Here is a 21,999-nt window from a genome sequence, read left to right as displayed (position 1 = left end):
CAAGAGATTGAATAGAACCACTCATACAATCAGATCAGCCATGTATGGATTTATTCTTTTTAGTTTTCTAAGGTAAAGGAAGTTGGCTTTTGCTTGTAAATGTGACTTATGAATGTGTTGAATGTATGTGTTACTGTAAGGAGACACATCACTTAAGATCGTTGTTCTCCAGTTACTTACAAGAACTTAAAATAATTGGAAAGAAAAGTAGTTGAACAAAATGCAGCATTATTTGTGGTGTCTTTCTGTGTTTACCTAAATTACAGCAGCTGTTATAGTCTAGCTGATCTGCATAGCGCCAAGCCTTTTGTATCTGTTCTTTGAATATCCTGGGTTATGGGTTTAGTTGGTTTTCAGTGAGTACTTGTGTATTTAATATAAGGCAGTCGAACTTATTTACTTAAGGGTATGTATGTCTAGTCCCTTCTGAGAAAACTTGGGGTAGGATTGGATATAGTTTTTTGAACAAGTTGATGTGTGCTCATTAACCCTTCGATGTAGACTCACACAGAGTGGTCTTGCCTGTCTGCATTCTGAGCAGGCTGTAATTCATACGTATAACTAAGATATTTAGGAAGGTGATTTTAAATAGGATAAAATAAATCGCAGTTCATAGTAGCATATTTATAAAGCCAAGAACCCAAGTCTACGATACAAATGTTACGTATGTGCTTTAACCCTTAGGCTCAAATTAAGTAACTATAAAAGCCTTGGTCTCCCTAGCAACACCCACCAACCAAGTCAGAATTCCTGTCATATTCGCTCCTACATAAACTGGGGAACTGAACCTCCTCCATTTGTCTCTGCTTGAGTTCTGCCTTCTCTCTCAGCCTCTCCAACCCAATAATCTCTTAAGTGTGTACCCACAAGCAGAATTGCTGGTCACTGGGAGTGCTTCACTTTAAAAAGGACATCTAGTTTTCAAAACTGGTTTACCATTGTGCACCACCTTCAGCAATGTATTAGAATTCTAGCTTTTCTTGAAGATTGTTTTAGCTGTTCTAGGTCATTTGCACTTACATATAAATTTTATAGTCAACTTGTCAATGTCTGCTAGTATTTTGATTATGATTGCTTTGAACCCATAGGAATTTGGAAAGAACAGGGTATCTCTCTCTCCGTTTATGTAAGTCGTCTTCAAGTTCTCTCAAACGTGTTTTGTCGTTTTCAGTAGAGCAGTCTTCCCTGGATCTCGGTATGTTTTTTCCAAGCGTTTTATACCGTTTCACTTTTTAATTTATTTTCCAATTGTTAATTGCTAGTATACGGAAATGCAGTCGTCTTTGTATTTTAAACCTTGTGTTCAATACAGTTCGTTTATTAGCTCTTGTTGTTCTTCAGAGATTTCTTAGAACTGTAAAATATGAAGTTATGTTATCTGAAACTAGAGATGGTTTTCTTCTTCCTTTCCAATTTTTACGCCTTCTGTTTACTTCTCTGCCTCATTGTCAGGCCAGAGACTTTGTCCTGTGATGAGTCATTCTTGTCTTGTGCCTGAATTTGGCAAAACCAAAGGGTTAGTAAGAGGAAGTAACTAACCTGCAAGTCCTGCTGCTGTCAGTAGCACTTTTAACCCAGCTCTCTGACTGTGCTGTCTCTCTCAAGTTCTCCAGACTTGCATTTCTCTGTAACAGAAAGAAAGTAAGTCTTACACATGAATTCAGAGATACTGGATTATGACTACACAGAAGGCCTAATTGAATCTTCCAGATGCTGACAGCATCCAGTGCTGGTACTGCTCAGCTAGGCTGGTTTTTAGTGACCAGCAAATAAATCTGAAAGGAGCATGATACCCCCACACTCCCCTCACCTTGGTCCTGGACACAGCTGTGGGAGAGGCGTAGCTAGAATAATCAGCTCGTCCTTCTGCTCTGTAAGTGTTAAGTCACTGCCTTCCAGAGTGTGTTAAAGATGCCAGCAGTTGTTTTTGATTGGAAAATTCCTAATTTTTCACTAATAATTCCCACAAATTTTATCTAATGTACATAAAACGTTTAAAGATCTTCAGCCCTCTAGGCTGAAGGCTCAGTCCTAACAGCAGGCTTGACATCAAATAGATTTGACATAGTGATGATTGTCTTCTTAACTATGCAAGAAAAATCGCATAATTCTGTTTATCTGGTCCAGTATGTTAATATGAATATAATACAATTTTTAATCTTTGAGTTGAATTATATGTCTTTGTTGTGTTGGTATGCAACCTGTATAGCTCCTATATATTGCTGTATTTATTTTAGAGGTAAAAATTTTTTTCATGATTGTTATTAAATTTCCTTATTCAAGTGTGGCGTTTTACTTAGAACAAAAATTAAGTAATCAAAAATATTCCTTGTGTGAAGCATTATATAGCTGTCTCACCTGGGAAGAAGTAAGGAATAATGGGCAAAATACTAGCTCAGGGTCAGCAGAATTAAGTTCTAATTCTAAATATTTAATTAAGAAGTGGTGGTGATTTTAGGGAAATTATTTTGTCTCCGTTTCTTCATCTGTGAAATTAAAACTAGGATCATTTAGATGATCCATTAGATGTATGATGTTTACAGACAAATATCTGATACTTTTTCATCCTAATAAATAAGAACCAAACAAAATTATGTTGAAATTTTGATGCTATTAATATTAAAGTCTATTCAAAATGAACTTTCTCTTAATATATATTTCCTGAAGAGTGAGAGTCTGAGTATGTGAATGTGATGTTATCTGCTCAGTCCATAAAGTGGAAAGGCCATGCTCTAAATCATTATCTACCTAAAGCAGTTGCTCTGAGTACCAGAACATACGGAGATTTAGATAAATGTGATGTAAAATTACCAGCATATAAATGAAAGATGATATTCCCACCAGCTGCTTCAGAATTTTGAACACTGACCGTCTCTGCTGCCAATCTGTGTTTATGGTTCTGCACTCTACCTCTGAAATATCTCTTATATTTGACCTCTGCTTTTTCCCATTTTGCTTTAGTAACTGCATTCTTCTTTTATTTTCCCAACTGCAGTCCTTATTCTCTGTATATGCTTCCATCCAAGCTCTAATTCAGCCTAAGTGACTCTTTGCAATACCTTAGCTACATGCTGTAAACTTTGAGTTAAATGCCTCGAATTTTACCTCAACTAATCAATTAATTTCTGGTGCATTAAAACTATCCCGTTAGAACAATAAATTCTCACAAAGTCATGGCTCTTTCCAATTCTTATCAGAGAAAGAGAAACTCTGATGTACTTACAAGCAGTGATATTTTGTTTTCCGAAATCTGGGAGATACCAAGAATTAGAGTGATGAAATGTTCTGATAGTGAGTGGAATAAATTTAAAAATTTCCTTTCTTAAAATGTTTATTATGCAATGTTTAAACTGCTCAAAGATTCAAAGAATAATAAAAATCAATACTTATATATTCTCCAACAAGTCTAAGAAGAACCTGTATCTGTACTCTTTGTGTTTTCCTTCAAGTGTCCTGGTTTATTACCGGCTTTCACTCACAATAGTCAGATCTGCATAAGTCACATACATATTGTCATCTCTTAGGTGTTTCACATAACATCTCCAAGAATTTTTTTAAAAGTTAATGATATATTTTGACAAATAGCATTTTACATTTCAATACAGTTACGTTTATCAATCTTTACCTTTATGTCCTGTGCATTTGATGTACAGTCCAAAAAATCTTTCTCAAGCATGTAATAAATTTGTCATCCTATGTTTGGGTCTAAAAATTTTTAAGCATTGCTTTTTATATTTATAATATTTATGAAGAGGAACTGATTTTGTATACAGTGAGCAGTTGGAATAAAACTTGTTCTTTGTTTTTTTCCATGTGAGTAGTCAGTCTTCCCAGCACCGTGTACTGCGTAGTCGTCTTCCCCATTGCCCTGCATCCCAGCTCTGTCATGCATCAGTCTTTCACGTGTGTGGCGGCCAGGCGATGAGCTCCGTGCTCGTTTCCGCTTGTCCCTTTATCTGTCTCTGCATCAGTACTGCACAGCCTTATTATTACACCTTCATTGTAAGTCTTCGTATCAGAAAGGGAGAAACATTTACCTCATTCTTCTTTAGCATCTGCCTTGATTTGAGATTTGCAAAGTTGCGTAAAATACCATGCTTGGGTTGAAATTTCATTCCTAGATTAGTGCGAAGAGAATCCAGGTGAATCATTAGACTGCTCACATGTCTCTTGCTTTCCTTAGTGCTGTAGTGTCTTGCAAAAAAAAGTTACATGTTTTCTCCATACTAATGTTAATCACTTTTTCTTAGATTTATTCTGTCTTATATTTTCAGTGCCACTGCAAAACATATTTTCTACATCTTTGTTGTGAATAGGAAAGCACTTGATTATTGTATGTTGATCTTGTGGTTGGCTGACCTGCTGAAATCACTATAATTTTAAGAATTTGATATGGATTCACTTTTTTTTTTAATATAGGCAATATAATTTCTATAAAAATCACAGATTTTTTTTTTTACATTTTCTTAACCCTAATGTAGTTTTTTTCATTTTTCTTGATTAATTAATTTGTTTGGCATAATATATAATACTTATATGATAATGGACATTCTCATCATGCTTCTGATTTTAAAGGTATTACCTCTGTGTTTTTAAATTAAATATAGTGTTTCTACTTTTTCTTAGGCTATTATTAAAAACTAAATACCTAGAATTCTTCAGATTTCTAAACAGAAAAGATGATTTACAATGGGATCATTCAGATGAGCCTAAAATTTTCCTATAAAGCTTTGGATTCCAGAAAATGTTGTATCAGTACCTACAAAGTTCTGAGTGATAGAAAATGTTACCCAAAATACGTTGTCCTTGGCCAAATTACTATCCAAATATCAATGTAATAGACATACTTTCTTAAACATGAAATATTTAGGAATTATAACACCTAGAAAGGATTCTTTAAAAATAATAATGAAGTACCAAATCCTGCCAAAAATAAATGGAAATGACATAGAAAGAGACCAGTGCCAGACTCAATATCTACGTAATTAGCACAGTTGTCTGTAAGGTCTCACAGAATCAAGCATTTAGCAAGAAATTTAATCCAGCCAAATAGCCAATAAATATTAAGAAGACATGTGATGGTATCCAAGGATGTAAGAATTCAAGGAATACACCTACAAACATTTCTTAGAGCAAATAGCTTGGCAGTAAAATCAGGTCCACTGAAAAAATGCATGGGAGTAATGACCTCCAGAATAGAGAATATTTGGTAAAAGAGTTTAATAAGCATTGAGTACATTTATCTTTACATAATTTAGTCAGTTATTAGCAGTTAGAGTGTAAATTAAATGCCACAGAACTGGATATGTAAAAACAGGACTAATGAAATACAGCCTACTAAATACGTATTGTTAAATCAGAGGAGTAAAATGAATGTTTTGCTCTTATTAAACATAGTTTTACTGAACATCTCATTGTTGTAACATTATCTCTGACCATCCATTCATATAGGTATATGAAGAGAGAATCTATATAGAATGTTGGTTATTTTATTAATTATAGTTATTTCTGATTGGTAGAAGACTTTCTTTTTGCATTTTATAGTGTTTGAAATTTTTATAGTTACTATAGATGTCATTATTTTTATAAAAATCATTACATTATTCTTAATCATTCTTGAACAGTAAATGGTAGAAATACAGCCTATGTATTCACATGTATTAATATATCCACAATGTATCTCAATATTTTTTGTTTTAAAAGGATTCCTAATAGTGATTTAGTTCAGCTCCTTCGTTTTACAGGAGGGAAATAAGTAAGCCTTAGTGGTTCAGAAAGCTGTCCAGTATCACTTAGCTGGTTAGTGATTGAATGAATGAGGGACTAGTTTCACGTATCTTAAATTAATTCATGAAAATTGTCATGCAGACAGGAGAATATACACATTAACACCCAGGAAAGAAGGATTTAAATCCTGTTCTAATAACCGCAGATAAAATGGTTCATATTTCACTTTGATTTTATGAAAGGCCTGCGTTCTGCCTCTGCTATTGCCCGGGTTGACTCAGCCTCACTGTAATCGGCTTTGCTTCGTTCTGCCTTTCCTCCTCAGGCGGTGTTGCCTGCCCCTCTTTGTCTCAGTGCACTCTGGGAATATCACTACTGTGCTGCTTTCTTCAGTGGTCTGAACTTACTTTTTGCATGCTGGGCTGCCCCACTAGGCAGCAAGTTCATTATCATAGTGCTCCGTGCCTGGCACAGTGGCATATCGTAAGCACTCTGTGAATGCTTGTTGAGCTGATTGAATTGTATTTAGGGATCTGTACCCTCAGCTAATGACTGAGCACTTACTCTGAGTAAGACCTGTTGATAAGAGTTGGATTATCCCTTTATGTCTGGAAGAATATGTTAATTTTACACGAATATGCGAACTTCTACTCCTGTTCTGATTCTGTGCTTTTGAACAGGGACTGATTTATGAACTCTGTCTGGCAAATACATTTCAGAGACATCATCAGTAGTTACCTGGCCAGGATGCCGATAAAGCCTCTTTTGCAGAGGGAATTTTCTCTGCTTTTATGTGGTTTTTATAACAATATGTCTTAAAAGTGTATTGACAGTATAATCCAGCATTTTCAAGATGTAGCAGAGATAAGGCTTCTGGTAAAAATAAGCTCCTTAGAAAGCTTTTCATATTGTGATTTTTTTCTAGAGGAATGATTGAAGGATTTTTTAAAAGGACTTGTCTCGAAGCAGAGGTTTTACAATAAACCTGCTGTATTCAATTGGATGTTTTGGGATTGTGACATGTGACAAATACTATAAAGTTCCAGGGCTATCATTATTTTATTGAAAAACTAGGTAAATAGTTCTTTTTCCATGTATCTTGTTGCTTGGAAAAATGCATTTTGAGGATGGAAATGTTATTTTGATATATGAGAACCTACATGGAAGATGAATATGAAAAGAGCGAGGAGAAAGATAGGCAAGTCCTATAGTGTTCGTGTTACAATAGAGACCACCGTGGGCCTGGTGTCTAGTTTTTAGTGTCGCTTCTTGTAAGCAGGCTGCACATTGCCTTCTATTTTCCTCAGTAAGAGTAGCTAAAATAGGCACCTTGGAGGACTGATTTCTCTGTTCCTACACCATCCTGTATATTCCTGCTGTCTTCATTACTGGTACTTAACTCTCCAGTTACTCCTGTTACCGCATTCTGATCGTCTTCCTCAGAATCCCCTTCCTCCATTTCCCTTTAAATATCCATCTTCCCCTGCTTCCTCTTCCCCTACCCTCTCTCCACTCTCCCACATGCAAAATGCTATCCTTGGTCCTCCTAGGCTAGTTGACAGTTTCTCTGAGCCTCAGTTGCTTCATCTGTAAAATGGAAGTAATAGTAATTACTATACAATATTGGTGTGAGGGCTAAATGAAAGAGTGCCTGACACAGCAAATTAATTTAGTAAGTGTCAGCTGTTGTTAGAAGTAAAGCCAACGAAGCGATCTTCCTGCCCCATGCTTTTCTTCATCAAGCTACTCAGCACCCCACTGCCAGTCAGCCCTCCTAAAATGGAGGTTTGACCATGAAGCCTTCAATGAATGTCCATATAAATTTTCTTCTAAAAGCCAAAATCTCTCTGTGAAACATTAAACACTTACTGATCATATTTTAATATTCCTTACTAGGTAGGTGAGGAATATTACTGGCATATACTTCATAAATTGAGAAGTTTCTCTCCTAGCCTCATCTTTGTAGACTCTACCCCTCAATCCTGTAGTGGGAACCAATTTTCAAAGTTCTTTTCTATGGTTCTAGTGTTTCTTTATGGAGATCCAAGAAAATATGAGCAGGCCACCTTGATCTGCCCAAAGTTTCCTTCCTTGAAACCTAAGTATTATGTTGAGGAAAAATTAATCAGGTTGACCAGATATCAGGATATCTAGAGGCCCAAAGAAAGTATTGAATGTACTGTGTTGTGATTATACTTAACAATAATGTATTCTTGCAATTTGCTCTATGAGGTGACAGATACATTCATTAGCTGCACTATGGTGATCATCTCACAACGTGTACATACACCAAACATCAGGTTGTACAGCTTAAATATACACAATTTTTCTTGTGTGCATTACACCTCAATAAAATGGTTAAAAACACCTTGGCAAGGGGTTCTGAGTCTCTAGATGGCTTGATTTGAATAAAAGGAAGTGGGAGAGAGGTGGGTGGAGAGAGGCTGGATAGGAATGGTGTGGAAGGCTTTGTATGCTAGGCTTGTACCTGACAAGCAAGCAGAATCCATCAGATATGCCAGAGAATTAAGAAAACATTAGCGTGATTATTTTGATGGTGATGTGCAGAATTGTTTAGAGAGAAGGCAGAGGGAAAAAGCCAACTTAGGAAACTGTAGCAATAATTTAGAATTGGGCCAGACTTTAAAGTTACTTAATTTTCCTGCCTGAGTGTCCCATATTGTAAGCAGTGATGATTACATTGCCTACCTCATTGGGTTTTGGTGTGTTTTAAATTACGTTAATAATTGTCAATTCCTCAGAACAGTGGGGGACATAAATAAGAACTTAAGGTACTAGTTACTAATATTGAAAGTCAAAATTACTGCTGCTACCTGATTGAAGTGATGCCCGCAATGTTGATCAAAGAGAAAAAGTCAGATTAAACCATAAGATTGAAATAATACTAAAACAGATACAGAGCATCCAGATCTAATTATGTAGCTCTAAACAGAAAGCCAGTACATTTTTAAAACAGCAGCCAAAATTAAATTACGGAAAATAAAAGAAATAAAAATGTGAAATAGATAAGAAACACTGGATACTTTTTGCAAAGAAATTAATTTTCTTTTCTGAGTGAAACCTTTCACTTAAGACATTGCGTTTCAAGTGAGCTGTATATATTTGAAATCAGTCACGCTTTAAGTTAGTTCTTCTCTGAGCTTTCGAACTCCTGAAGCTTTCATATCTCTCTCATGCTATGATGCCAGAAGCTTCTGCTGAGGTACAGAGCGTGGATTAGAACTAAGGCTTCAAGGAGCCCATACTCTCAAATACCATTTAGTTTAGATCTTGACATTTTCTTTTATTCTTGATTTTTTTTTTAAAAAAAATCACTTATTACTGCACAAGATTTGTGTCCCTGAAATGAAAGGATACAGAGCTTGTCTGAAAGGGTATTTCCAAAACAGTCCATTTGGGAACAAACATTTATTTATAACCGAGCATTAAAGAGTTCTTCATTGGTTTAATCACAGACAAGCCTCCTATGGGCCTTAGGTTCCATAGGTTTCAGAAGAAGGAAAGCACATTTCAGACACTTCCTCTTTTTCCTTCTTCTTTTCAGTCATCTTCTTTGGTCTCTCTCATCACTTGAGTTTTTAGACATGAAATGTTGCAACTGTGCTGAAATATGCAGTGTTTCAGAATAAATGGGTAATTCTCCTTTACCGGCTGGTTTCCAGTTCTGAAGAGCAAAGACTGTCTTACAGATATTTCAAATACATTTCTCTGTGATTTAGGTATAGAGAGAACAAGTGAGACAGGGTAGGTTTGAGGGAGGAAAGAAAAAGGGGTGTTTCCCACTCACGGTTGACTTCAAAAAATAGACAAAAAACAAAAATTGACAACATAGACAGAAAATAAAGAACTAGACAACATTTCTTTGTTGGTAGCATCCTTTTTTCCCTAGGCCCAGGCTTTCACCCTTGGAGCAATCCAGTCTTTCTTCTTAGCTTGATGTAAGTTTTCCCAACTTTATTTTTTGTTGTTAAATTCCTAAATGTTTTATTTCTTAGATGGTATTTTATTTTATTTTAGTATTGTTTAAAAATATGTTTTTACTGAAGTGTAGTCAGTTTACAATGTGTTAATTTCTGGTGTACAGCACAATACTTAAATCATACATGAACATATATATATTCGTTTTCATATTCTTTTTAACCATAAGTTACTATAAGATACTGAATATAATTCCCTGTGTTATACGGAAAGAAGTTATTTATCCATCTTACATATAGTAGTTAGTATCTGCAAATCATGAACTCCCTATCTTTCCCTTACCTCTGGCAACCATCAGTTTGTTTTCTATGTCTGTAAGTCTGTTTCTGTTTTGTAAATAGGTTTGTCTTTTTTTTTTAGGTTCCACATATGAGTGATATCATTTGGTATTTTTCTTTCTCTTTCTGGCTTACTTCACTTAGAATGACAATCTCCAGGTCCATCCATGTTGCTGCAAATGGCATTATTTTATTCTTTTTTATGGCTGAGTAGTATTCCATTGTATAAATATACCACAACTTCTTTATCCAGTCATCTGTCAATGGACATTTATGTTGCTTCCATGTATTGTAAATAGTGCTGCTGTAAACATTGAGGTGCATGTATCTTTTAGAATTAAGGTTCCCTCTGGGTATATGTATGATAACGTATTGTATGCAGTACTTATGTAAAAAAGAGAATTTAATTATTAGTAACTACTAACCCTACAAGCTCTGGGATTTCTTTAAGACTATTACAAAGTTTCACTTACGATTGACATTTTAGTAATTCCTTAAGTTCATTACCAAATCTGGTAGCATGGTCAATTGAAATGAAACCAGTAACTTCAATTATAATCGAGTTTATTGCCAGAAAACTCACATCTGTCGTCAGTTGACACCTTAGTTTAAGTCCCTCATTTGAGACCAACATCTGGAAATATCATTACATTTAAAGAGCAGTGGATTACTAGAGGCATGGAATAATTCTGTTTTAGGTTTAAACATTTCATTCAAGACAATTCAGAAGGTGAGGTATAAGGACTTAAGTCAAATTGGTATACTGATTTCAAACAGAAGTAATGGAAATGTGTTTGCTTCTTACATATTTTAAATCTGTTTAACCTCAAGGTTTGAAAGAGGCACTAGATGTTCAAAAAAGCACTAGACTCTGAGTAGCCAGGGAAGAATCAACACTGGGTGAGTCTGTAAATTTACATCTGCAAACCGAAGTAAAATAATGTTTTCCCAAAGAAAATATAGTTAATAGAAATTATTCTGAAGTAGTCTGAAAAGTATGCATTTTACAGGAAGAATGCAGATTATAACTTTGTCAGAAGCAGTTTTGGTAATGCAATTATTTAAATGTCATATTAAACTCAGTATACCTAAAACTAAACTCATTTCTTAGGTTTCCTTATAATTGCATAAATACCGTCATTCATGTAGTTAGGTAGGTATAAAAACTCATCTTTAAATCTTCACTTGTTTTGAGTTTATTGTGAATTTCAATTTTTTCCTGTACTATTTTTTATCTTGGGTTCATCTCTCTCTCCATTGCCCTCAACATTGGCAGAGTTCTAACCTCCTCCTATGGTGTGAATTACATAGTGAAATTTTTCTATTGTGATAGTTATCATTAACCCTGCCTCTGATCTAATATTTTTTAAATAGTATTTCCATACTATCACTCCCTTAATAAAACTGATCATTGGCTCCATTTTCTGCTCATCAAATGAAAATTCTGTTTGATTTTTAAGGCCTACTACTATTTTAATTCTTTATTTCTTTTGTAGCTTTCTGTTTGTTTTTGTTTGTTGTTTGGATTTTGCCCATAGATTTTGGTATGGTATAAGTAAAGGGAGGAATTAATGACGGCGCCGAGATTTGAAGCTTGTGTGACCAAAAACATGCTTAACAAATCGAGGAAATAAAAAACTCAGAGGAAGAAGTAAACTGAAGAGGAACTATTCCAGGCTTTGATTTGGACATTTGACTTTGACTTACTGAACCTTCTACTAACTGGGTTCCTAAAACAGAAACACACTGGTTGTACCTGGAAATGTAGTTTTTGCTGATTATCGAGTTTCATCTCTACAACTGATGAACATAAAACAACGTCAATTTTAAAAGCATAAGTTGAATAGAGCCAAAGAATATTCTGATTTAAACTAAAACCCAGAAGACATGGTTCTCTTCTGGAAATCTTGAGCAAAGAGAACGGGTAGTTTGTTCTCTGTCATGTCAGTGTTGGGATCTCTGAGAGGTGGGCGCAGGAAGAGAGTAATGGTAAATACCCTTCCAGAAGTGCTGAGACTGTTGCTAAAAATTGCCACCTGCTTGGGTTACTGCTCAGCAGGTCTGCTCTGCAACCAGTTTTCATGCTCATGATAATGATGTCAATTTCACACTCTCGACCTAAAACTTGCTGCCGCTGTGAAGCGTTTCATTTCTGGCTGTGACTCTAAACCATGTGTGTGTTCTTTCCCGCTATTTTGTTGATGGCCTGGTAGACAAAAGCAGTAGACAGAACTACATATATATTCAAGTGGAAAACAAAACAAAACAAAAAAACAACTTGACCTTCTCAACAATTGCCACTGGTGAGAATTTGGGAATCATAGTTTGCCTTTTGTGAATTTCCATTCGTTCTTCTGTGTTATTAAGATAAAGAGAAAGCAAGATAATAGAAACACATTTATTTTGGTCTTTCAACCATGAAATGAGAAAAAATAAAATATACATAGTGCTCTCTAAGCATTTTTTCAATGTTAAAGGATAGCAATCTTCATATTTTGCCTTAAACAGTGGTGAGTGATGCAAAGGTCTTGAGTTACCAAAATTGGCGAGAACTTTCTTTTGTGAAACTGAACTTTATTCTCCAAAGAGAAGAAAAAGAAGTATTTAATTCTGGGGTCTCTTGTTTCATATTTAAATAGATGGGCATTTATACAGAGATAGAAGTGTATATATTTATGTATATTATTTATATACATATGTAAACTGAAATCTTTAAAAATCAAATAGACATAAGTGCAAATACATTTATGTATAAATATAAATGTGTATCCATACACATAAAATGACAGTCTGCCTCCACTTCTTCTCATGCTTAATGCCTCCCTTTCTACCTCTACTTTTTTTTCAGTCACAGATTGTATAACCTAAAACAGAAATGGCCAGCAGAAATATTTTCGAAACAGTTAAATCAGAACAATCCTTGAATTAGTGATGAGTTCTTATACTTTATGAGATACAAGTTATTTTTTTGCTAAATTAAGTTACAGGTAAAAATAAATATATTTAGACTTGTAGATGTTTAAGACAATACATTTGCATCCCATATCCTCAGAAATACACCCTTTGCCTTTTCTCATTATGGGCTGCCTAGTGACCCTTATAACGCCTTTAAAGTTATCTTTGGCTTCTGTCGACTGAAATAAATGCACAACCTAAAAGTTGAGAGTTACGTTTTATTCGGTGGACAATTCTGAGGACTCAGCCTGAGATGACAGCCTCTCAGATCGGTCTGAGGGACTGCTCCGAAGAGGTAGGGGAGGAGCTAGGACATATAGGAGCTTTACAACAAAAACCAGGTAGTTGGAACATTAAAAGATTACTTGTTAACTAAAGAAAACCAGGCATCTCAAGTTAAAGAATTTAGTGCTTTTCTATGTATGGGAGGAAGCAAACATTTGGGCTCATTGAATTCACTCCTTTGACAAGCACCCAGCCATCTAGGGCCAGTGTCCTGTCCTTTCTTATTCTGCGTCCCCTCAGGGTGCACCACTGTGAGTGGCTGCAGAGGCCGGGCTGCGGGCTTGTCTTCCCTGGGGGGTGGCGGCAGCTGCTGATGACTTGATGGCTTCAGCATTCTTTGCTTACTGATATGGTCTGCAGTATTTTTCGTTCACGCTTATCTGTTTTCTTAGCTCTTGTATTCTTAAGTATTTCTAATCAGTCCACAGGTGGAGAAAAACCCTTTGGGTTTTACATTTATCAGAAAGCTACTGCCTTTATTTCAGTGAACTCAGCAGCCTGTAAACTGTATCCAGAGCTGCAAGTATGTACAAAGGAAGGCCTTCAGTGGGGGTGTTTAATTCTGGCAGTCTGCACTTTGGGTGGGCAACAGCCACAGAACTGTAGATGTTGCAGTTGACAACTGCAAGTCTTGCATTTTCGAGACATGTGGCTTGAAAAAAAAAATCTAGGCCTTTAATAGAAATCAACCTGAAATACCCAATATTCCTGACCCTATGTAACTATTTTTAAAATGTTATTTCAGTAAAATTTTAAAATCTTAAATTTGCTGAGATTTCCGTTTACTTAAGAACATTTCCCTTAACTTAGAGGAAGAGTTGATGGATCTGATTTAAATCTTAAAGCCAAGAACCTTCCTAACCTGGATCTCCCATATCTTTCTTCTCTTACCTCCCACCACCCTCTCTCTCTGCCCTCCGCACTGTCCTCCTGCAGTTCTTGGAATAACGGTTCAGGCAAGCTCCTGTGTGAGGGCATTTGCTCCTGCAGTTCTGTGTTACTGAAGCACTCTCTCCCCACTTGTCTGCATCACTGCAGACTTCCTCTAATGCTGAAATGTACGCTTGTGGATGAGCCTCCCCTCATCCTCTCTCCAGGGCGTGTAGCACCACTGAAAAATACTGTTTACAATTGCACTTATCACATGCCTACCCCATTGAAATGGAAATTCCAAGAGGTAGAACCTTTGTTTCTGTAAAGGCAGAAAGGTTTGGGGTTTTTTTATTGTTACTGTTAACAGTGTTTTTTTTTTAACCTGTATTTTTTTTTTTTTTTTAGTACTGTATTGACAGAACATAGTTCTCTCAAATATGTTTTTGAATGAATGAGTAATTCTAGTATTGAAATATATTTGACAGCAATTAAATACAAGCCAGTATTGAAAGCTCATATCTATATTGAAAAGATAGCTAAAGTGAAACTCATCAGTGTATTAAGCTTAATCCTGTGTGTTAACTGCTCTTTATAAAACCAAAGTGTGTCTTTCAGTAGTGCTGCACACATTGTGTGAGAGGAAGAAGACCCAGGACTTAAGTAATTGAATTTTCTCATGGCCTAAGCCGGCAGTAACTGTTTCTGAATGGGCTTTGCTTATTGTTTGTTTGTTGTCTTGATATGATTCTCTGATACACAGTCATACATAAATAATTGGATTCTATACTCCAAGTTCTCATTAATACAGTATCTTGCTTCCAGATGGGACACAAATATAAGCTGTCCCAGATATGCCACTGTCTCCAGTGTTCTTTAAAATCTCTAGAAACAAAGTTTCTGTGACTCCGTTTCATGTAATGGACACTCAGGTTTGGCAACTCCTATAATTAGAAATTCTTCCAAGTTTCTAACCAAGATCCTATTTGAAGTTTAAGGTTCATCAGATTAACCTCTTGTGATGGGACAGGCCCATTAAACTGACTTTTGGTTAAGTTAAATCTCAGGAATGGGTGCTAGATAAATAACATGATTATCGTTGCATGCCTAAGTGGGAACACTTACGCTTTCTGACTCATGTTTAACTGACTCTTTGGTAGAAGATAACTGTAGTCACACAGGATGGGACATTGCAGTGAGTATGTTTGTGTATTTCCATGAAAATTACCAGGTTTCTTTGACATCACCATGGTTCCTGAGCTATGGCAGTAAAGTGTATGGGGGAGAGCATTCCTCTGTAGGAAAGAACAGAAACCATATTACCAGGGCTTCTGGTCTCAATTCTGTTCAGAGAGAGTCTTCCTATCTCAGCTAGCATTACGAACTATTAATAAATAATCAGCATATAAATATTAATAACCTATGTGCATCCCACTTTGCAAATGATGTGTTTATTGCCTCTGATCTCTCCAATTTCCACTCAGATTCATGTAACTTTTTTTCACTTCCACAATACCACTACTACTGCTACTTTGCTAATAAAATCAAAAAAGTATCTGTTTTCGTCGTCTTGGGCTGCTGTAACATAATGCCAGAGACTGATTGGCTTGGACAACAGACATTTATTTTCTCATAGTTCTGGAGATTAGAAGTCCAAGATCATAGGCCAGCATGGCCCGGTTCTGGGGCGAGCCCTCTTCCTGGCCTGCAGACGACCCCCATCTCTGCATGCGCACATGGCCTCTTTTCTTGTGACAGCATGGAGAGAGGGCAAGCTCTCTGGTGTCTTTTCTTATAAGGGCACTAATCCCATCCTGTGGCCCGCCCCCCATGACCTCATCTAACCCTAATTACCTCCCAAAGGCCCCATCTCCAGATCGCATCTCACGGGGGGTGAGGAATCCAACAAACCATACACTGATGTTGTATTATCCATATTTATACTGTATTTTAAAGTATTGTTTTACTTTGGGGGTGGAGATCCGAAAGGGGCCAACAAGTAAGTAAACGACTAGAACACAGGGTGGGAAATGCGAGCATGTGGAAGGCACAGCGGGAGCTCCCGAGGAGCGGCTCAGCGCCCTACTTCCAGGGGCGTGGTTAGGAATCTCGTGACAGACGGAGGAGGCGCACGTCCAGCAGGTGGGGAAGGAGAGAAGGAGCCATGCACCCACGTGCGCTGGAAGGGCGGGCTGTCCTTCGTGTGCTTCCCAGAGCCGCTGGGAAGGAGCCAGGACAGGTGCCGCGAGTGAAGTGAAACTGGGTGCTTGTATTTATTCTGCCCTTAGAGTGAGAGGGCTTCATGTGACGGTTCCGAGAGTGCCTTTCAGCAGGAGACACACTGTCTTCTAGTGAGTAAGAAACAATGCCCACGCCGAAGGAATTGTATCCTCTAGCCTGTGTTAGTTACAAAACAAAACAGTACAGCAACTTTGCAGTTTAAATGAAGGAATAGAAGAGAAATACGGTGATGTGAGTTTCTGGCTCTAAAGAACGTAAACGCCAGCAAAGATACGCATTTCTATAAAAATTTGAACTAGGGAATTTGCCTTTCTAGACCTCTTCAGTTGTCGAAAAGAGACTCATTTTATTGCTGTGACTTAACCGTACCTGTGGGGGGAGGGTGATACGGTGGGCGTGAGGTGACAGTCTGAAGAGCCAGTAGGAATCAGTCCTGTAAAAAAAGGGTGAGGTCCAGAAATGAGGGTCTGTGCTTGTGCAATATGAAGCCCTGCCTTTTGTTTTAACCAAAGCTGAATCACTGTGATTCAGCAGATGTGTGTTCAAATCCTGACATTCTCACCATCTTTACCCTAAAATGGAGATAACCGACCCCAGATAGTAGGTATGAGGATTAAGAGTATTTATAAATTCAAAAATGTATTACACATAATAAGCATTTAGTAAATACCAGTTACTATAAAAGTATAGAAGGGTTAGACAGATGTGTCCATTATAAAAACATCTCTCTCATTTTCTAAAGTAATATATGAGCATTTGGGTTTGTTTTTTTTTTTAATTAATACTGTAAGTTAATTTTTAAATATGATATTTTTTCAAAGATAGAAAATTGAACCTTATGAACATGCGTATTCACCCTAGTAAACTGTTACTTCATTATCATGGAAAACTGAGTTGTCTGTCACTAGGATAGTGAGAATAAATATTTTATATGGTGCTGATACCCAGATTATAAAGACGATAGAAGCCAATACATTGGAAAATGTCATAACATAAAATCTGTGCACTAAAAAATTTCATTTTTGTATTTAATGTTGTTTTTTACCTTTACTGTAATTTTCACGACCAGCATGCCTATGACTTCCCAAGTTTCTTCTCTCTGTCAGTTAAGTATGTTTTAAAAAATTACTCCCACTGGATCAGCTGAGTAGATAAATTCCTAATGGTAGCAAACTCACATAAAAAGATAGATAATAGAATTCCTTTATTTGCTTTCAGATTTTCAGACGATGCTGGCTGGTTTTCAAGAAGGCATCTAGTAAAGGACCCAGAAGGCTAGAAAAATTTCCGGATGAAAAGGCAGCGTATTTCAGAAACTTTCATAAGGTGAGTCACAGTCTCTGGAATCTCTGGGGAATAACTGGACCCTTGGCAACAACTGTGGAGATGTTTCTGTTGACAGATGAAATCTGCAGAGGCAGAAATGCATAGCCGGGATAAAATGTCCCTGTGCTGATCAAATGCAAGTTATTTTTCTCCTTTATTTTAATCATCTGCTGTAAATGCCAGTGGTACCTCTGCAAAATGAAAGACTCATTTTTATTGCTACTTTGCAGAATGAGATGACTCATAACTCAGCCAGATCATTTCCCAAGGTGCTGAGTAGGCATTTCCCCTCTGTTCAGGTTAATTGTGCATTTGTTACTTTGATTTAAACTGTGGGCAATGTTCAGGGGATAAAACCATCGAGGCTGGTGTTAGCGGTGTTAATGATACTGTGAATGCACAAAGCACTTGCTGTTTACAGCATAACAAGAAAGGGATCCTCATGTGTGCTGGTGTGGCATATTCCTAAGAATTAATTTCCTAAGAATTAAAGGTACTTAGCAAGAAATCACCGTAGAATTATGCTAAATATGTTATCTTTGGTGATAAAGTCAAAACACAGCTAAGTATTTGATAGCAGTATGAAGAATTCATGATCAGAATGCAGAGTCGTGGCGCAGTATTGCCTTCTGGTAGAATGCCCACACGTAAGCTCGGGGAAGACTCTAATTCCTCACCATTGGTAATACAGAGTAAGTTACCCTGATACTGTAATGAGGTTGTGGAATTTATTTTATGTGATAGATAGTTCTGATTTCTTCTTTTATTAAAAATAGGATGCTTGCCAGGAGTGAGGGGAGTGGGAGGGATAAATAGGCAGAGCACAGAGGATTTTTAAGGCTGTGAAACTACCGTTTATGCTATGCTAATGGTGGACGTATGTCATGATAAATTTGTCCAAACCCACAGAATGTACACCACCAAGAGTGAACCTTATTGTAAAATACGGACTTTGGGTGATTTATGTTGTGTCAAAGTAGATTCATCAGTTACAACAAGTGTACCGTCTGGTGGGGATGTTGATAACAGGAGGCTGTGTATATGTGGGGGGCAGGGGGCGGGAGGGAAGTCTCTGCACTTTCTGCTTAATATTGCTGTGAACTTCAAACTGCTCTTAAAAACAAAGTCCATTAAAAAATAGATTATTTGACCATAATGTGCTACCCAGTCCTATTACACAAATAATTAGCAATCATTTGTATTATATTTGAACCTATATTATAAGACTTAAAATGTTAATTACTTCAACTCTGTATGAAATATTCTATATGTGAATATAGATTTACTATCAGAGAGTCCAAATGTACGGTCCTGCCCAGCCACTTACAGTAGCTCATGGGTTTGGTTTTCCCATTAGTACATGGATTTTAAAATTCTTATTTTACATGTCTCTCTTTAAGACTATTTGAGATAGAGTATCAAAAAACAACCAGCACAGTAATGCAGGTTCTAACAACATGAAAAATTATTTGTAGCCTGAAATCATATTGGTATTTTATATCATGATTATGATTGGGGCAGTAATTTTAAACCTGACCTAATAAGGAATTGCCAGGCTGTGAAATGTGAGACTGTGACATTTAGTTTTTGAGTAAAAGTTTGAAAGACTGAGTATAGTATATGTTCCGTGGATTCCCAGTCAGGATGCCCGCGTGCTGGTCAGTGCCACATCCCGGCTGCACGCGCTCTAGCCAGCGCACCTGGAGTTCATGCGCTCATGACTCTGCCATCTTTCACTTGAAAACTGGAAACAGAACCACCTATAAGGATTAGTAATTCAGACACAGGAAAGTACAAGACGTCTGCTTTATGTCGGGCACTGGGCTCCTCACTGGGGATACAAGATGCACAAGGCACAGTCCTTGCCCTGCAAGAGCTTATATTCCAGTGCAAAAGACTCACATCTGCAGATCAGTTCATTCAATATGAACGAGTCTTAATAAATTGAAAAAAGTTGAGGTCCTAAAGAGTACGTTCTCTGACCATCGATGATTTAAATTAGAAATCAATAATAATAAGTTATCAAGTGAACTCTAAATATTCGGGAATTAATGTATTCTAGGAGGTCATAATCAAAGTGGCAATGAAGTCACAGAGGCTATGAGCCGATATTCTAAACTCAAAGACAGCAGAAGCGCAGGTGTTGGCAGGTATGGAGTGTAGCGGTACCAGTGAGCAGAGGGGAATGTATAGCTTTCAGTTTTCACATTAGAAAGAGACAATATGTAGGAGAAAATGTCAACAACAGAGATACCAAAATAACAGTAGAGAAACTTTGTAAAGTCAATAGCTGTTTCTTTGCCAAAGATACAGACACAAACAAAAGAACACTCACTTGATAAACTCTTAACCAAATTTATCGAGAAAAAAAGAATTAAAAGAAATCAAAGATGGGGAATAGTAGAGGGGCTGTCTCTACAAATTCTACAGACGTTAAAAGGCTGGTAGGAGTGTATTGCGAGCAAATATAATTCAAAAAACTTGACAGCTTAAGCGAAAAGGACAAACTCCTTGAAAGACAGACTACCCAGGCTCATTCAGGAGCTCAAGATCTAATAAAAGTTTGAACTTACAGTTTAAAACTTTGCCACCAAGAAAACTTCAGATCCATATCATTTCACCTGTGAACACTATGACATATTAAAGGAGAAGAAAGAATCTACATAAATACTTTAGGGAAATATGAAAAGGGGGAAGCTCCTTCCAACTCATTTTATCAAACTGATATTATCTGAAAACCACAACAACACAAAGACATGAGGGGACAGTGACTGATCGATATCTCTGCAAACCAAAAAATTTTAACAAAATATTAGCAAATTTAACTTAATAACATATTAAAATGATAGCGTGTGATCAAGTAAGATTTATGATAGAAATACAAAGTTGTTTTAACATGTGAAAATTGACCAATGTAATGTAGAATTAAAGAGAGAATATATCATAGGGTCCTTTAAACGTATACAGAAAGGCGTTTGACAAAATTCAACAGCTATTTATGATTTAAAATGCTCATAAAATTAAGGACAGAGTGAACTTCCTTAATCAGAAAAAAGCATCTAACAAAAACCTATAGGAAAGAAAACTGTTTCTGTTCTTGGTGACATGATTGTTGAAAATGTCCGATCATCTTTAAAACAAGTGCCGGAACTAATGAATGAATTTAACGAATGATATTTTATAATAGTTTGCATTTTTTGATAGTAACAATTTGACACTTGATAAATTTAAAATTTTTAAAACGAACTAAATTTGCAGTAGTGCCAACAAAGCACAGACAGAACCTCTGCACTGAAAACTATGGAACATAGGTGAGAAAATTAAGAGAGGACCCAAATAAATGGTGTGATATTAAGTTTTCTTAGATTGGTATATTCAGTACTGTTAGGATGTCACTTCTCCCAAAATTGATATGTAGCATAATTTTTTTCAAAATTCCAGGACTCTTTCCTTGAAGATATTAACAAGCTTATTCTATATGGACATTTGTATGACCTATATTAGCCAGTGCAGTTTTAATAAAGAAGAACAAAATTGGAAGTTGACAAGATTTTAAGACTTACTATAAAGTGATAGAAATCCTGATAGTATAACTTTAGCAAAAGAATATTTGTGTAAATCCGTGGGAGGGAATAGAGAGGTCAGAAATGAACTCAGACATATACGGTCAATTGCATTTTGACAAAGGTATAAAAACAAGTCAATAGGAAAAGAAACTCTTTCCAGCTAATGGTGCTAGAACAACTAGATGTCTGTGTAATAAATGAACATTGACCTTACCTCACACCATACATATAATAAACTCGAAACAGATTATTGGTCTAAATTTAAATGCCAAATCTGTAAAATTCCCAGTAGTAAATAGAGAAGAAAACTTTTTACACCTTGTAATAAGCGAATATATCTCAGGACACAAAGTATAAGCCGTAAGAAAAAAAAAAAAAAAAAAAGGTAAGCTGAGCCATACTGACATTTAAAACTTTTTCTCTTCAAGCAATTCAGCTAACAAAATAAAAAGGCAAATAAGTCTGGGAAAATGTGCAGACATTTCTCTGACAAAGAGCATGTATCCAGAATTCTTAGAATTCAGTAATAAGATAAGCAACCCAGTATTTAGAAATGAACAAAAGATGTGGACAGATATTTTCCAAAATAAGATATATGAACAGCAAACAAGAAAATGAAAAGATGCTCAATATCATTAGTTATCTTTAGAATTTAAATTCAAACTAAAATAAGATACTACTACTCATTCATTAGAGTGGCTAAAATGATGAAGACCGAAACTAACCAGAGTTGTTGAACTCATACATTACTG

The 21,999-nt window shown here is 36.3% G+C and overlaps 1 protein-coding gene across 4 annotated transcripts in view; it reads left to right on the top strand.

Annotated features, from left to right (window-relative positions):
- DOK6 (docking protein 6) overlaps positions 1–21,999 on the top strand; it is a 281,383-nt gene that overhangs the window by 63,961 nt on the left and 195,423 nt on the right. For all 4 annotated transcript variants that reach the window (XR_004316276.1, XR_004316278.1, XM_032470717.1 and 1 more), the window contains exon 2: positions 17,574–17,681. Coding sequence is in view for 2 of the 4 variants with exons in the window: in XM_032470717.1 (XP_032326608.1) it covers positions 17,574–17,681 (108 nt within the window). In the remaining 2 variants the exon portion in view is untranslated. The remainder of the gene's footprint in view (positions 1–17,573; positions 17,682–21,999) is intronic.

Source organism: Camelus ferus, chromosome 30 (genome assembly GCF_009834535.1).
Source record: "Camelus ferus isolate YT-003-E chromosome 30, BCGSAC_Cfer_1.0, whole genome shotgun sequence".
Taxonomy (NCBI): domain Eukaryota; kingdom Metazoa; phylum Chordata; class Mammalia; order Artiodactyla; family Camelidae; genus Camelus; species Camelus ferus.
This window is presented reverse-complemented; position numbering and strand designations above follow the sequence as displayed.